Source organism: Corvus hawaiiensis, chromosome 26 (genome assembly GCF_020740725.1).
Source record: "Corvus hawaiiensis isolate bCorHaw1 chromosome 26, bCorHaw1.pri.cur, whole genome shotgun sequence".
In the NCBI taxonomy this organism is placed as follows: Eukaryota; Metazoa; Chordata; class Aves; order Passeriformes; family Corvidae; genus Corvus; species Corvus hawaiiensis.
The window spans coordinates 39,924,648-39,942,005 of record NC_063238.1 but is presented as its reverse complement, the minus strand read 5'-3'; the positions used below and the strand labels follow the sequence as shown (position 1 = coordinate 39,942,005).

Sequence of the window (17,358 nt, the reverse complement as noted above, 5' to 3'; positions counted from 1 at the left end):
ATGTGAATCCTTTTTTGTGCCTCTTGTGTGCTATGGTGATTTTTCTTGGTTCAGGGTGAAGGTTCTGTTCACTGTTTTTTTCTGTGGATGGAGGAAGTTATGATAAATAGACAAAAGAGTTAGTCTGGGTAATGGAAGTATCGAGTTCATACAGTCCATGCAGTTTCTGCTGTGAGAGCTGGAATTATCCAATATTATATTAAGGGAGCATTGTTCCTCCTGGTGCTCAGGTGGTTTTTCTGATGAGATGTTTTGCTGAGATGATAGACAAAAAAACCCAAATAGACAAAGACAACCAAACAGCAAAACAAATGTTAATGTCCAAATTAGGTAATTTGCTATTTTTTTTTTTATTCTGCCCTTCCTCCTCTAGCATAAGCTCCAGATAAGCTTAAATATGTAAATACATCTCTTTTTTTTTTGTTAGGAATTAAATGTAAGGAAGTGCTATTATTTGCTTTGAAGTGGCACTGAACATACTTTTCACCATATAAATGGTGCTTTAAAACTCTCTGATTTATTGGATGCCTTTTTCTATATTATCCCAGCATACAAAATTTTTTGAATTCAAGGGAAACCATATTGCAGGGCTGGGGCAGCCTTTGTCGCTACAAAGAACTCTAATTTATTTTCATAAGCTTTTGCTTTCTTTTTTATCAGAGAAGAAGCTTTGCCTCTTTCATCAAACATTGGAACAGGTAACTTGTCTGGCTTCTTTCTTGCTGGCCCTGTTCAGGGAAAATTTAGCAGGGAGAGGACAGAGTGAGGCAGGCTGGAATATGACAGTATATTAGATTGCATATTTTCCAGAGAAATTTAAGTGAGCGGGGACATTCAGATCATTCAGTATGACAGTCTGGCTAAATGGTTAAATATTAGGGAGATACATCAAAAGGATGCAGGAAGCTTCAGTTATCAGTATTATCACAGCTCTTAAAAGCTAAACCAAAGATGAAAAAATTAGCATGCAAACGTGAAATTATGCATTTGATTCCAGGCCAATCCAACAGAAATTGGAGTACTTTGCTTTGTATATACTTTTTATTGTATAAAATAATTTTACTTTTCATATGCAAATACTTCCTATTGTACATATTTTGAACAGCATTTAATAAAATGCATTTCCCTGTGAGTGCAGGGCTTTGGCAAGATAGTCAGAACTTAGGAAACAGCCTGAACTCTTGACATCACCTTCTGTAAAATTATGTGTGCTCAGAGATGAATATGGGGTATTTTTGCACATGCTATGAGGCCCAAGGTGGGAGTTTAGGTGTATAGAATATTACAGAACAGAAAAATATTCCTTGTTTAGTATGAATGTATTTCTACAAACACAGATCATAGAATAACAGAATGGTTTGGGTTGGAAAGAATCTTAAACATCACCTAGTTCCAACCCTCTGGCATGGGCAGGGTCAACTTACATGAGACCAGGTTGCTCAAAGCCCCATCCAGCCTGGCCTTGAACACTTCCAGGGATGGATCTTTATTTTCTCTTTCATGAATTGTGATTTTTCTTCTAAAAGATCAAAGAAGTATTAAAAAACCCCACTGGAATACCCTTTACAGAATATCTGAGAGGACACTACTTAGCCTAGGCATTCAAACACTAATTATATTTCAGATAAATTTTTCAGAGTAGTTTTTTATGGGATTTGATGTGAAAATTCAAAACTCTTTTTCAAGAGAAAAAAAAATCACATAGTCTATCAAACTCTTGGAAAATTGTACAGTCTGTAAAGAATAACTGTGGACAGAACTATAACAGTCTCATTAATGCTAAAATAAGCAACCAGTATTTCATTTAAGGACAATATTATTTCATTCAGGAGGTCAAGGAATGAGAGAAGTATCAGCTGCTCTTCTGTATGAGCTACGAAAAGACCATTTTGTTGTTTTCCTGTGTAAAGAGTCTTATGTCTCTAATAAGTGGAAAAAAGTAAACCAGAGGAAACTCCAGCAGGTATCAAAGCTGTATAGTAACATGCTAAGTAGTTCCTGTAAGTAATTCTGCTGTGTCTCAACCTCTGCATAAGCCTTGTAATGATATTCTCTCATGAAGAATCCACTTTTTGATTAACTGTCCCATTTTCACTTAATATTTTCACCCCCAATAGAAAAGGGAAAACGTTACCTCTGTAGTGAGAACTGTGATTGATTTTAGGTGGGGTTTTGCACTATTCTGGTCAGTCTGATTTCAATACAGTTTGGGGATTAAAAATATCCAATTCATGCACCTTACTGCATGACCCCATGCAGTGAAGAGTATCTCTTGGTCTCTCAGGCATCTGCTCATTGCCTCAAGGTGTTTTGGGAGAGTGTCACCAGCTACGGAACTTGTTTTGAGCACCCGCTCAGATCTCAGTTGCAGTTGCATGTGCTCAGCAGTGTTGGGCACAGACCCAAAATTTCATCCCTTTATTTGAAGGAGGAGGAGGAGGAGGTTTGCTTTGTCTGAAGCACTATACTGAATTCCTGGTTTAAATTCAGAATGTAGCTTCACTAATGATTACTTTCTTTGCCACTGCCAGAAACTGTGATTTTTAGTGACAACAACTCATTAAAAAGGAAAAAATCTTCTAGTTTTAAATTTTTTTTTTAATGAAAGGCATGCTTCCAGGTTTTTTGAGACAATCATAAAAGAGAAAGCACATTTTCAGTAAATAGAAGTGGGAATTTTCCCCTTACATCTCTATGCCTGTGCCCATGCTAGAAGAAATGCCACATTACTTCAGAAGGGATTAAATTTAACATCTTTCAGGATTTTGTCAAAGCACATCACATCCTTGGCTCTCAATTTTCTTATTTCAACAGGAAAATATTGTACATTGTCGATGCAGTTACACCATTGGAAAACCTGGCTTAACACGGTTTATGTTACATATTTTATGAATCCTACCCGTCAGAGCAGGGTAGATGCCTCTGATGTTGCCTTCAGTGCATTTTTAGTGTAGTCTGTGGTCTGTTGTTAAGAAGATGATGATCAGCTTTGGAAAGCAGAGTTCATCTTGCCTGTTTAAAGCCATCTAAAATGCAAGTGTATCTAGACCAAGATACTTCTCTAAGCTATATCTATGGTCAGTGGAAAGAGACAGGCACAAACAGAAATTAATTGCCCTTCTCCAATGGGTACCTCAGGATGGAGCAGGTACTCTGCTTCTTCTTGTTGCTTGTCACTGACAGAAGACAGAACCATACATCTCACCTCACCTTTTTCTGGAAAAAATTGAGTAAAAATAAGTTGTACTTATAACACCATATCCACAGAGAATACCTTCATTTTTCCACCTTTATTTCTGTGCACCTCCTGTTGTATTCTGTCATATGTTTGCGTTCACACAAAAAGACGTGTATTTTTTTGCTCATATTTCCATTTAGGTTGTTAGAAATTTATTTTTTTATTCTACTAAACCTATTTTTCTTGGCGAAGAATTGACATTTCAAAGGAGTGAATGAGAAAGTGCTGGACAGCTTAATCCTCTTCCCTTCTAATTTATTTATTTCCATTGATTACAGTTTTAACTGTGCCAAGCTTGGATGTGTTATCCAATTTAGTTCTTTCCAGGTGAAGCTAATGAACTATCAGATCCAGCACTGTCTCCAAAAATCCAATCAAACTATTTTATTGACAAGAAAAGAAGGGCAATTTTACTGATGGGACCTGTTAGATGAGTTAGAATGGAGGTACCAGTGAGTCACACATGATTTCTTCAGTGGTTTTGATGAGCAGAATTGTGCCACATGCTCAGCCATGCAACAAGTTAAACTTCTGTTTTAGTTCTAAAAACAACAAAGGCCTTAGAATTTTGGAAGGAAAATGGTCTACCTGAGAATCCATGACAAACTACCTCCATGAATCTGCTAAGGGCCTGAAAGAGTGACCGGGGGGCAGGAAAGCTTTGGTTTGCTGGGACATAAACTCAAAGATTAATGATGAGTGATAAGAAATTTCCAGAATTATTTGAGCCATTTCTGAATGTTTTAAGCTGTAAAGTTTGAAATGTGTGTTAGTTACAGGAAGGTAACCACAAGGATTTGTGGCTCTTTCTCATCCAAGAAAACCCTTGATTTCTTTCAGCTGACAAGACAACCCAAACAAAGGCTCACTCGGGGAGGGACAGCAGCTACAGAAATGCTCCTCTCCCTCCTGGTGTGCAAAGAGCAAGTATCCAACAAATGCAGAGCTTAATGCTCTCTGTTTCCTCATCTGGAGTGATTTTTTTGACATGTCAGGGCACCTGGGGGCAGATAACACCTCTGACTGCTCTGGTTCCCTCTGACTCCTTCAGCGATTATCTCGACTCACTGTCACATTTGCTTCTTTCTGTCTCTGTGCTGTCATACTGCTGTTGCTGTGTGGTTTTGCCTTTGCTCTTATCAGACAAACCCACCCAGCTTTGCCTTCTGTGTTGTAGGTGCCAACTTACAAAGGTAACCTTGTCTCTCTCTTTTTGCAGGTGGAAGATGCATTGAATGAGGCAGACTTTCAGCTCAAGCTGGACCTGCACTTTACTGATAGTGAACAACAGTAAGTGCTGGTTTAAAGCTCAATTGGTAATGTGGGGACCCGTTCAATTGGAAAATTACTTTGATGAAATGAGTCCTTTTTAAAAAGGGAGAGCTTTAATAAGGCTTCCCTTTGCCTTAGTGTTGAAGTTTCCCTGTTTCTCCTCTCTGTATTTGAAGAGTGTATCTCATATTCCTCTTTAAAGGAAAAACATTTTTTCTCCCTGAAGTGTGAGTTTTTCAAAGGTTCTAAGTGTTGCTCTATCTCTGCTGCTGTTAAAAGGAATATCATCATAGACCTCCATGTGGTCAGGGTCTGTGACTCAGGAATGCATTTATCTCAGGAGGCGATGAAGTATTTTCTAGGTGAAGACAGGAGTATGAACATGATAAGTACTCTTCTTCTACTAAGAACCGGAGCTGCCTCTATGTTTTAGGAGGAAAGAGTTTTCCCATTGAATTTGATTCCCTCTAGCTGAATTTGGTTCTGTGATCTCAGGTGAAGTGGGAGTAGCATCCCTTCCTGAGACACAGCAGAAAGTGTGATCCCAGATGTTATTTAGCCTCCCTGAATCAGGAAAAAGTGTTCCAATGACTGGAGCAGCATTTATGGGGAGTGGTAGAGCATGCAGAGAAAGCATCTGAGCTGTGTTTCATGCTGAGACTGTCCCCATGGGATTTTATTCATACCCACAGAGCACCTAAACAAATTTCAAGAACATCTTTCTGTTATCTTCAAGATACGAAAAGAGAAAACTTGTTCTCTCAGATGAGGGGTACTTGACTGTCTTATGGGTCTTGAAGAAAGAAAAAACAAACATTAAGTTACAGCCAAGAATAAAAAGAACTGAAACATTTAAGTTATTAAATTGTGCTCTAACCCATACACTTAATTTCTATTATCACCTGAAAGATTAGTGTGACTTACTATAAACTAAAGTAGTGACTTTTAGAAAATTATATTCTGCAAATATAATTGAAACATTTCTTGGGGCTAACCATGCACCACTCAACCATCTCTTCTTAGGTTTTCTTAGCTTTGGAAAAAAAAAAGGCTTCAGAAGTATCTTTAATGCTGTAAAATAATTCCTCTTTCGAAGTTTCACTTGCCTTGGGAGGATGTGGTTAGGCATGCTCCAGCTTTACAGCTCAGTCTCCTGTCTTACAGATGACTCAGATGTCATGTGGTTGACTGCACACTAGGATGGTTATTCTGGAACAGTTATAAACAAACTTTAAATTAAAGTCTTGACTTTTATTTACTAAAAAAAAAGAAAAAAAATGGAGAAGCTAATCCAACATGTACTGTTTCTCTCAGTTGCTTCACTTTCTCTTTTGAGTTTTGACCTCTTCCAAAAAGTTTTTTCAGATTGACAATCTGGAAAGGTATTCTGAATGTTTTCAGCTGTGTCTGATACAGGACTGCTTCTAACTCTCACAGATTGCTTCAGCTGATTGTTGGAAAATCACAAGCAGTGTGCTGTCCCTCACTCAAATAATCTGAACTGTTTGCTAAATGCATTCCCTTCTGCTATTTAGATCTTGATGTCCCTACTAGTGCATAGCTGGACATCAAGGGCAACCACCAGGGAAAACCAGAATTGTGTCACATCTGTTCTTCTTTTATACCATACATTAATATATAACTCTACATATATTCTTCATTTTTTGTATTTCTATTTATATTAATTATATCTATATTAGCATTAATATTTCTGTTTGGCACAAGTACAGCACAAGATGCTCTTCAGTTATGTTAACCCGTATGAAGGTAGGGAGTGATAAAATCTCACCTCAAGCTGTCTCTGTCTGCTGCCTGTAGCACCTTACAGGCTGTGACAGCTCAGCCTTTCCCTAACCCTGGTAAACCCCTTTCCCTTGCAGGCTGAGGGATGTCCCAGCGATCCCCGTGATCAGCAGCCGCACGCTGTGTCTGCACTTCCACCCCCGCAGAGGGCTGCACCACCATGTTCCTGTCATGTTTGACTATTTCCACCTGTCCGTGGTCTCCGTCACGGTGCATGCGTCCCTGGTGGCTTTACACCAGCCTCTGATCAGGTAATGGGCACAGGAATATCTGTGGAAAGGCAGAGGAGGTTCCTCTGCTGAGTTCTCTCATACAATTTGCTGATTGGGTGGGAGAAGTGGAGAGGATCATTTAATTTCAAGGTTTTTGGTCCTGGGCTGAGACTCTGGAGATTGGGGTTTGGAGCCAAACTCTGACAGGCCTCTTCCTGGGGGTTGGATCAAAAAGTAACAAGCTTTTGGGAAAGAGGTTAAGAATTTGGATTAGTGTTGATCTCTCTATTCCCCATCTGTAATGCGGAAAGTGCAAATTGTGTTCTCCTTGGTTGTTTGTCCTCTTTAGTCTAAAAGGAACTAAAAGCATTTACATTTTTCCTCTCTGATTATTTGTAAAGCATTCAGAGCAGCTGGATTCATCCATGGCCTCTGTGCATGAGCATAGTTTATAATGTGGTTTCCAAGGGCAGAGGTCAAAACCAGTGTTGTTCAGGGTGGTAAAATTCTTCAAAACAGGCAGAGAAGTATTCTCTGCACTCTGGGTTCCCACAGGAGGAGGCACACAGGAGTCAGTGCTGGATAAGGCTCCACTGGATTTTTCCTTTGCAGCATCATCTGGTTTGGCTGTGCAGCCCTGTAATAGCAGCTGCCATGGGTCTAGGTGTGATTTATGATATCTGATTCATAATGACAAGAAAATAATTAAGAACTCCTTCAAGTAAAACAGGGCTGGAGGTCAATATCCTCTAATATTTAGAGCAGGTGAAGGGAAGCAAAGGTCTTTCTGGCAATTTACTTAGTGCCCAATCTTATCAGACCGTGGGATAAAGAGACCTGAGAGGGAGGGAGCTCCTTTGGTCTTGAAGCAAAATACAGTGTTCAGATTTGTTCAGCTTCCTTTAACTCCATCAAGGTCTTGTTTCCCGAATGACCAAGAGATCTTAAGTTTGTCAAATATTGTGCAAAGAGCACAGTGTCAGAAAGGAAGATGAACCTGTAGAATCTATTTTCCTCAGGTTTTGTGTTTTGACTTAGTACTTTGCTTCAGTTCTCCTTTAGTGTAAAGGCATTGCTTGAACAAGATGCCACAGATTGAATTGGGATTGTAAGAGGTTGAGCCTGAGGTGAGAGGTTGAAAAGTTGTAGATGCTCCATCCCTGAAACTGTTCAAGGCCACACTGGATGGGGCTTTGGGCAGCCTGGTCTAGTGGAAGGTGTCCCTGCCCATGGCAGGAAGGATGAAACTAGATAACCTTTAAGGTCCCTTCCAACCCGAACCATTCTAAGGTTCTGTGGTTCTGTGAGCTGTGGCTGGGATGTGTCTCATACCAGCAGACCAGACTGACATATCTGTGTTCTGCTGATGTGATACAGGTAACTGCTGTATCTCTGATTTCCTATGTGTTGACTTTTTAAACAGTGAATTAGATTATAACAGACTGCTTCTAACCAGATAGTTTTGATCAGATAATTTGCTCATTGTTCTACTATAGACAAGGATGAAAGAACAATAGCTCAAGAGGCTTAATGACTGTTTTCAGTTGTGTATTACTCTCTAATGAATGGGGTTGCACAGCCTTGTTACTGTTATTAGGCATAAATCACATGATGAGCAACTGTTCCATAGTCAGATTACTATAGCTTTTAAAATACTATTTTGTGGACATTTGTGAAGTATACAATGTATTTATTGCAGTGGAATGAAGATTTTTGACAACACAATATACAGTCTCATTTACTTAAGCCCATAAAATCATTTTAAAGTGCGATAGTGAGGATTTATCTTCTTCTTGATAATATTCCAAACCTGAAGAGTTTTTATATTATGCGTTCTCTAAGTATGAATCAGGATGAAGACAGCAATGTAAAAATAAATGGCAGTTCCAAGTACTCTAAAACAAAACCAGCCAATTAAAACTTATTTGAGTTGCCCACAGCTCAGAACTTTCCTTTTTATCATTAATCACTGGAGTTTACTAGGAACATAAAAAAAAATTACCTATAAAATCAGTTTTATTTTTAATAACACAATAGAACCTGAATGACTAGAAAGTCTTTTTTTTTTTTTTTTTTCTGTCACATTGAATAGAGAAAAATAAACCCCAGTTCACAGAATCACAGAATGGATTGGGTTGGAAGAGACCTTAAAGATCATTTAGTTCCAACCCTCCTGACATGGGCAGGGACACCTCCCACTAGATCAGGCTGTTCAGACCCCAATCCAGCCTGGCCGTGAACACATCCAAGGATGTGGGGTTATGGTGGAGAAACTGCAACGCGCGTATCAGACAACGAGGCCCATGGAAAAGAAATATATATGGACCGATTCTTGATAGATGTTTCAGAGAGATGTTTGTTTCTCCAGCCGCATGGACGGGGCTCTGCCGAGGAACTGAGGCAATCACGGGACCCCAGGGTCCTTGCCCGTGCAGGGGAACACAAAACAACCAATGGGGAATGAGGCTGACCAGGGGCAGGGAAACCCTGTGCCTCCCCCCCAGGGCCCCTCTCCCAGGACCAGATGGCAGGGGGGAGGGCCCCAACATTTCACCTGTTTATTTTTAACAAAAAGAGATTTAAAACTTAACATTGAGAAAAACTGGATAAACACGAGATAACAAGGACAGTCTCAAAACAAAACAAGCCACCCTCCTGAGTCTTTAAAGGTCCAAACAGATTCTCTGGAACATCTTAAGGCTGACAGAGGGAGACAGGACTCTCTGGGCATGCTTTGTGGGGAAACTGAGGCAGGAGAGGGTTTCTTCTATTTGTACCTGTTGGAACTCTAAACAACAATAATTAATTTCTTCCCTCCCCCTCTTCATCCCCCACTCAGCATTGGAAAGGGATTTTTGGGGAAACAATTGGCAAAGGTATGGTTTTGTGAGGGAAACCATGGGTGAAAAAATGGATTGGGAATACACTGGGGGTAATAGGATATAGGATAAAAGGGAAAGGTGGGATTAGGAAAGGGAGACTGTAGGGGGGGCTTATAATGGAGATATTGTCTAACATGATTACAATTTTTAGCATATATACTGCCTTTCACAAAAACACCATCAAGCCCAGTGACCTCTGCTGCTTATAACCCTTTTCTACCTTGCACAATTTTGAATTCCACCACCTCTCCATCTCCCAAGCTTGGGATGCATTTTTCAGGGCTATTCTTTTTCATAGCAGTTCTATGAACGAATATATCTTGCTGGTTGTCACGTCTTGTTATAAAACCATAATTTTGTTTAACATTATACCATTTTACTATGCCTATAACCTTAGCTACAGTGATTTTTTCCTTTTTTCGAGTGGTTGCTGTTTTCTGTCTTGCTGCGTTTTCACTTTCTCTTTCGCTTTCGCTCACTACCGTGTTGGAATTGTCAGGGCTGCTCGTGCCTGCGCGCTCTTCCTGGGGTTGCATTCTGGGACGCACAGGCTGGGCCGGGCCGTGCCGCTCAGCTCCCCACCCACCATCTCCTCTGCTCTCAGCTGTGCTGCTGCTGCCTGGCGCCACGCCCTCATCTCAGCCGGGCCCCCGAGCGGCGGCCCCCCCACTCCCTGCTCCAGCGCGCTTCTTGGCTAGGCACGGATCTACTTCGCCGCCGGCCGCCGCCCGCTGCCTGTGCACCGCTTCTCTCACAGGGCTCGCTTCACCACGTGCTGCGCGGGGCCGGGTGGGCTCCCGCCGTGCCTCGCTCCACTGCCAGCACTGCAGCTCGTGTCGCTCTGCCCGTGCGCAGGAGCTGCCTCGCTGCTGCTCGGAGAGCGCTCGGTCCACATGGTCTGGGTTGCACGGACTCTGAGGCATGCTTCCCTTCACCAAGACACAGCTGACATTGCTGAACAGTCTCGGTAATTAAATAATATTCATGAAAATATTCTTCCATCGGCATACATTTTGACTCAAAAATTAACTGTATCCAAACGGTCTTCCAAGAGTCTTTGGTAAGAATTAAATCCCAAGAAACATAGAAAAAGTTCTTAAACAACCATGCAAGGAAATGTTTCAGTTCCTTTTGAGCTTGAATTAGGCTAAAATTTACAAATCGTTGTTCAAGAATCTTTTCAAGTTTAAGATAAATGTCCATATGCAGCTCTGAGAGCCAAGAGTCTTTCCACAGTTCCTCCATAATTTAGAGATGGAACAGCAAAAGAAAAACAAGAAGAGAAATCCAGAGTTTACTCACAAATCAGTCGCTGTCCTTAGGGATCGGGGATCTCTCTGCCCGTATTAACCACCATTTGTTACAGTGGGGATACTGCAACACGTGTATCAGACAACGAGGCCAGTGGAAAAGAAATACATATGGACTGATTCTTGATAGATGTTTCAGAGATGTTTATTTCTCCAGCTGCATGGCCAGAGGTCTGCCGAGGAACTGAGGCAATCACGGGACCTGAGGGTTCTTGCCTGCACAGGGGAACACAAAACAACCAATGGGGAATGAGGCTGACCAGGGGCTAGGGAAATCCCGTGCCTCCCCCCCAGGGCCCCTCTCCCAGGACCAGATGGCAGGGGGAGGGCCCCAACATGGGGATAGTTATATTATGATGGAAAAAATATCTATGCAGTGTTTCACTGTGGTTTCATTTGCTACCTTGAACTGTCCCATCATGATACATCGTGTGTGTATACATATTATTTCTACACATATCTATAGACGTGTAAAATTGCAACAGTTCTAGACCTACCCTGGAAATAATTATATAAAATTGCAATTCACTGCTGTATTGAAGTTTTCCTGAAAACCACTTTGCCTGAAGCACATCTATCAGCTCATATATGCCCTGTGGACTCAGCTTTTCATGTTTTGTCAGCTCTGTTGACAAAGTAGATACTCTTGTTCAAATTCTTCCATATTGTCTATATTTAAAGAGGAAAGCCAGCAAGACCAATTCAGGCCTTTCCCTTCAGGGTAATGCATACTCACAAATAGCTCCTGCTGGGGGAACCTTTGCAGGGTGCCTCCATTACCTCCTGCTTTTTTGACAAGTGAACATTTTGATATTGACGCTTGTCCTGGTTAAAAATTCTGATATAATAAATATTACATTAGGTTTGAGACTTTGAAGCCCTCACCTTTTACCAACCTGAGAATGAGTGAAATTCAAATTTCTGGGATCCTTTGCAGGCTTCTGGATGGAAATTTTGTGATTCGCCCTTTCTAAAGAGTATAACCCTCAGCTTTGTGATAGGGTCCAAATTCATGGCAACTGCTAAAGGCTTTGTGGATTTATTGAGAAGGTGAGAGGCTGGGTAGGAAGGTGGTGAGGTAGATTTTGAATGAACTTATCTCCAGCTTTGTTATCACAGAATCATAGAATGGTTTGGGTTGGATACCTTAAAGATATTTTAATTCCAATCCCCTGCCATGGTCAGGGCCACCTTGCACTAGACCAGGTTGCTCAGATCTCCATTCAACCTGGCCTGAACACTTCCAGGGATGGGGCAGCCACAGCTTCTCTGGGCAACCTGTGCCAGGGCCTCATCACCCTCACAGTAAAAAAATTTCATCCTAATATCTGAAATAAATCTCTTTTTCAGTATAAAGCCATTTCCCCTTGTCCTATCACTACATCCCCTTGTCAAACATCTCTCTCCCTCTTTTTTATAAGCTGCCCTTAGGTACTGAAAGGTGGTGCAATGTCACCCTGGAGCCTTTTCTTCTCAACGCTGAACAAACCCAGCTCTCTCAGCCTGTCCTCAGAGGAGAGATGCTCCGGCCCTCTGATCACCTTTGTAGCCTCCTCTGGACCTGCTCTTAGAGGTCCACAATATCCCACAGTTTCCTATGCTGGGAACTCCAGAGCTGGATGCAGCCTTGCAGGTGGGAGTCGCAGAAGGGCAGGGCAGAGGGTCAGAATCTCCTCCCTTGACCTGCTTCCCATGGTGCTTTGGATGCAGCCCAGAATGTGGTTTACTTTCTGAGCTGCAAGTGCACATTGTTGGCTCTTCTCCAGTTTTCCATCCACCAGAACCCTCAACTTCCTCTCCACAGGGCTCTGTTCAATGAGTCTCAGTCTGTATTCTTACCTGGGAATGCCCAAACTCAGGAGTGGCACTTGGATCTGTTGAACCTCGTGAGGGTTTTGTGGGCTGGAAGCTGCCCCATTTATCTCCAGAGCAGTCATATTTGCTGTTGATGTGGGATGTGGATGACCAGATGTTGTGTTGATGTTGATGTGGATGACCAGAAGCATGGTGTGATGCTTTGGTGCTTGGATCGCCGCCTCTCTTGGCTCCTTTGGCAGCTGCATCCCTCTGCAACAGGGTGGGGACTGCTTGGCTTTTACTTGTCCTTACAGAGCACTAAGCCAGATCTTGGTTAAAATCTCTTACTTTAACCCTTAGAGTTCTTTGACTTCTCTAAAAAGCATTCCAGAAGTGGTCAGGAAGCTGGAGTGCCTGGGACCAAGTCCAAGACTTTGCTTTCCAGGCAGGAGTGCAATTACAGGGGAGAACTGGCATGTAGGCCTCAGTGGTTGTGACAGCTGTTGTCTTGACCTGAAACACTGCTTCCCTCACCTGTGTCTCGCCCTAAACCCAAACCCTTCAACCAGGCACAGCGGGGCACTGTGACACCAGGGCTGGAGCTGTGCTGTGGAAGAGCAGTGACAGCTGCTGTGCTGGCTGTGGTGTCTGCACTGAGTGCTTTTGGCGCCTGCAGATCATGGAGTAGTATTTCAGGCTTTTGGGATGTGGGAGAAGCAGAGCAGAACCTACAGCAAGAATTGGATGCCACATCTCTCCTAATATGATACAAGAGACAGTTCTCTTTGGAAAGTTGAGGGCTTGCCTCTGGCAACCTCATTTTACCCAGGGTGGCAGGAGATGAGCACACTAAGCCTGTCAAAAGATAACCAGAAAAAGGGAACAGTGTTCAAGCTTGAGACTGCTCCCGTGCTGAGGCACTGGCCTCCATAAACAGCTTAAATACCTTCCATTCTCTTACCTAACATCCAGAGGCTAAATGTGAGCAGACACTTGTAAGAGGAAGGTGAGGAGGAGGAGCTGGGGATTTGGACTCGAGTTTTCTCATTTGTATGGATGAGTTTGGTTTCTGGCCCGAGGCATTGACTTCTCCCTTATCTCCCTGTCACCGGCCTCACAACTGCTCCTGTAACTGCAACCCGTGCTTATTAGCTCAGCTTCAGCTGTTAGGAAAGGAACTTTGCTCCAGCATAGCTCAGACTTCAAGAAATATTTCTGGTTTTCCCACAGGAAAATCTGCAGGTCGGTGGTGTAGAAGTCTACCTAGTCTCAGGCATGCTGCACAGTGCCTTACTTATGCTGGACTCACTTAGGAAGCAAACAAGAAACATGGTTCATTAATTCCATAAATCTCTTCACTGCTTCCCAAAAAAGTAAAAGCCCAAACCACAAAGGAAATTTTAAAAAGCCAGTCTTGAAATCACTGCAGATAAGCAGATCCACAGGCAGCTGGCAAACCTGTTTCCTCTTGCTTAGACAAGAAAGGGGTTTATTTTTCTCAGCTTTCTAGATTCTCCTCAACTTTCTATTCCTTTCCCCACTTTCACACGTAAGTTTATGTGAAAAAACAAAGTAGTCTTTCAGGATTTTACTTATTAACATTGAATTCTTAATTGCCCACATCCAAGTCACTGGTTCAGAAATAAGAAATCTTGGTGGAATCTGAGATGGGGAAATAATATACTATAAATTTTGTTGATGGAGCAACCAAGACACAGACACTCAATTTTTATGTGCCTTTACCTTGTTCTTTCTGGAAGAGGAAACAGAATCAAAAGGACACAGAGTATTTAAAGATTGCTGATCTAGCCCTGATCTAGTTCTCTGCTTCACTGCACTGAGGAATTAGGCCAACCCTGGGCATTCTTGAGCAGTTTTATCTCACCTAAACTCATTTATAATACTTCCAGGCATCCTCCTCTTCCTCAAAAGCACAACTGATCCATCTATAAATGACACATACACTCCGCTGCCTTGTGCACCTTGAATCTGGGTGCAGATTACACAGGTCCATTTTCCTGCAGGTGGAAGTGTAGCTGACTCCTACTCATGGGCAGCTTCCATCTGAAACTGCACAAATGTAATACTGGGGACTAAACTTCTTCACTTATTTTCCCTCTCAACCCTGTTTGCAAATAAATTAATCTGCAGAAATAAAATGGAATATTTACGCAGTAAAGAGCTATTCCTTCCATAAAATATTTATTAGAAGAATACTGATTTATATTATTGTCCTTTTAGAACTCATCTATAATAACTGGATGATTTTTCCTTTGAATTTTCTTTTATTTGGTAGTTTGTTATGTATCTGCAAAGATAAACCTCCACTTTGACATGCCATTCTCCTGTGCTACCAGCTGAGAAGTCACATAAGAAAAACATGACAATATCTGTCAAAAAAAATAATTCCACTCAAAAGTAAATTAAATATCACCACATGGCTTTATCTGCTTTCAAATTTTATAGCAACTAAGGTTAAGTTCAGGACAAATGAGCCAGAATTTTCCAGCAGTCAAAATCACTAAAGATTTCAAACCAGATTCCCCCCCCTGCCCCAACTCTGTTGGGGACCTAAGCAGAGATATCTATTTTCATTAAACTTTTATTATAATAAATCTTATCAGTTTTACACAAAATGCTCAGAACATTTTACAGTCACTGATTATAACCTTAGTGAAACTTCTTAGGTAAGAGAGAACCATGTCTAGAGGAGCAAAATCTGTAAACATGCACAGATTATTCTCAAAAATACATAACAGATCCCCCATGTGCCCTATGGCCTTGTGCCAGTAGTAATTTGCCAAAAGCTATATTAAAGTTTTGAGTTAAAACAATGAGGGAAAGGAGTGTTTTCATTACAATTTTCCTGATCTGTGGGAAAAGGAAGTTCCTGGTGAAATGCAAACAGATGGTAGTGGCAACTGTGAGGGTTTAATTCTGAGTATGCTATTTCTATGAGACTGACTTAAATTTTAAATTTTTAAAGCAGTAATATTTTATGTATAAGGGACTGAGAGAAAATAAGTGGTTTCTCCAAGGATCTGGCCTAAATGGGATACAAGTTAATTTCCTGAATTTCCACTCCTGATTTACTCACAAGATTATAATTTCTTGTCATTAGAAATGTGATGATTGTTAGTGGGGGGGCATTGTTTGGGGTTTTTTTTACAGTTTGATCATTTCATCTAGAGCAAGAAAGGGTTTTTTTTTTCCAAACAAGAATCAGATCCCAATTTTTTTTCCCCCATTCTCCTAAAAACTTCAATTCATTAAAAGATTGTTTTGCTTACCAAAAAAAACCCCAAATAACCAAACCCTCCCCCGTCCCTAAAATAAAAATTCTCAAAACCCCAAAACAAAATTAAAAATTAAAGAAAGGTATTTCTTTTTTGGGCAGTTTAATCTCAAAGAGACCATGGCTTTCTATTAAACTGCCCTAAAGTATTTTTTCTGATTTGATTCAATAACACATCTGAATTCACATTTATTAAGGCCATTCCATCTCTTATGCTAGGAAACTGTCATTTCATTTATATGTAAGAGAATTGTCCACAGAAGATAAAAATCCAGGGAATGATTATTTAATATTTTGTGCTATACGAGAACCTGGTGGTGCCACGTTCAATTCTGCAACATCAAGTTTAAAAGAACCAGAAACTTCAGCACTTATTACAACATGCAATTCATTCCAAAAGATGTTACAGAGGCCAAAAGTATAAATCACAAAGTCATGGACACCGATTCATAGAAGGTAACCATGACTGCTGGGAATAATTGCTTGAATATAACCTCTGAGTCAGAAAGGTCTTAAATTTAAATTGCTAGAATCTTGCAGGCTGTAACAAAGGAAAAAAAGGACTTTTCAAGGCAGTTTAGTGTACTGTGTAATAATTTAGACTGCTTTGAAGGAAAATGGCATAAAATCATAGAATATAGAATGGTTTGGTTTGGAAGGGACCTTAAAGATCATCTCGTTCCACACCCCTGCCATGGGCAGGGACACCTCCCATTATCCCAGCTTGCTCCAAGCCCCATCCAACCTGGCCTTAAAAACTTCCAGGGATGGGGCATCCACAAATTCTCTGGGCAACCTGTGCCGTGGCCTCACTACTCCTGGTCTCATGCATAAGATCATCAAAAGGCCAGCTCAAAAATATCCCATAAAACATTTCACTGAAAATATTAATAGTTCTGCACCCATGGTAATCCTCCTGGACACACATGTTACCTCTTTTAACCTTTTTTATCCTGATTCCAATTAAAAGCTAAGGTTATCATACTGGATAAGGATCTAAATGTTGATATTAAATCAGTGCTATTAAATAGATAGTCCAAATGGACACATAAATAACTAGGGTTTGTGATTCATACAAATGAGCATGTTTACATAAATATTTAGAAGAAATAAATACAGAAAAAAAGAAAAAAAAAGAGGTCGCAAATTAACCTGTTATTGCTAATAAAAATTTTCTTCAAGCAATATGTACTTCAGAAAACATTGGGGGACTCAGCGGTTTGTAAGCCTTTCACTTAAACTTTCCCTCAGCAGACTGATGATGTTTTGGCATGTTTCCCAAAAAAAGGTCTTTGTTATACAGTGCTATGTGAAATCACTTTCCATAAAACCAACAGATTAAAAATCCTTCTCTGTTGTAAAAGCAACAGATAAATAAACAAAAAAAGGAATTAAGAAGTGCTCTCCTTTCCCTTTAAACCTTTGAAAGCTTTGCTCATATTCAAATGAGGAGTTTTTCATGTGCACACAATATTTATTTAAGCTTCTCTCTCTGATACCACAGCAATCATTTTTTATTTCTGTTTCTTGAGCCTTTCCAGCAGACCAC

At 40.9% G+C, this 17,358-nt stretch overlaps 1 protein-coding gene across 9 annotated transcripts in view; it reads left to right on the top strand.

The window, feature by feature from the left end:
- Positions 1-17,358, top strand: part of FAM135B (family with sequence similarity 135 member B) — a 272,998-nt gene that overhangs the window by 200,799 nt on the left and 54,841 nt on the right. For all 9 annotated transcript variants that reach the window (XM_048286585.1, XM_048286583.1, XM_048286591.1 and 6 more), the window contains 2 exons: positions 4,458-4,528; positions 6,391-6,564. In XM_048286585.1, the coding sequence (XP_048142542.1) occupies positions 4,458-4,528; positions 6,391-6,564 (245 nt within the window). The remainder of the gene's footprint in view (positions 1-4,457; positions 4,529-6,390; positions 6,565-17,358) is intronic.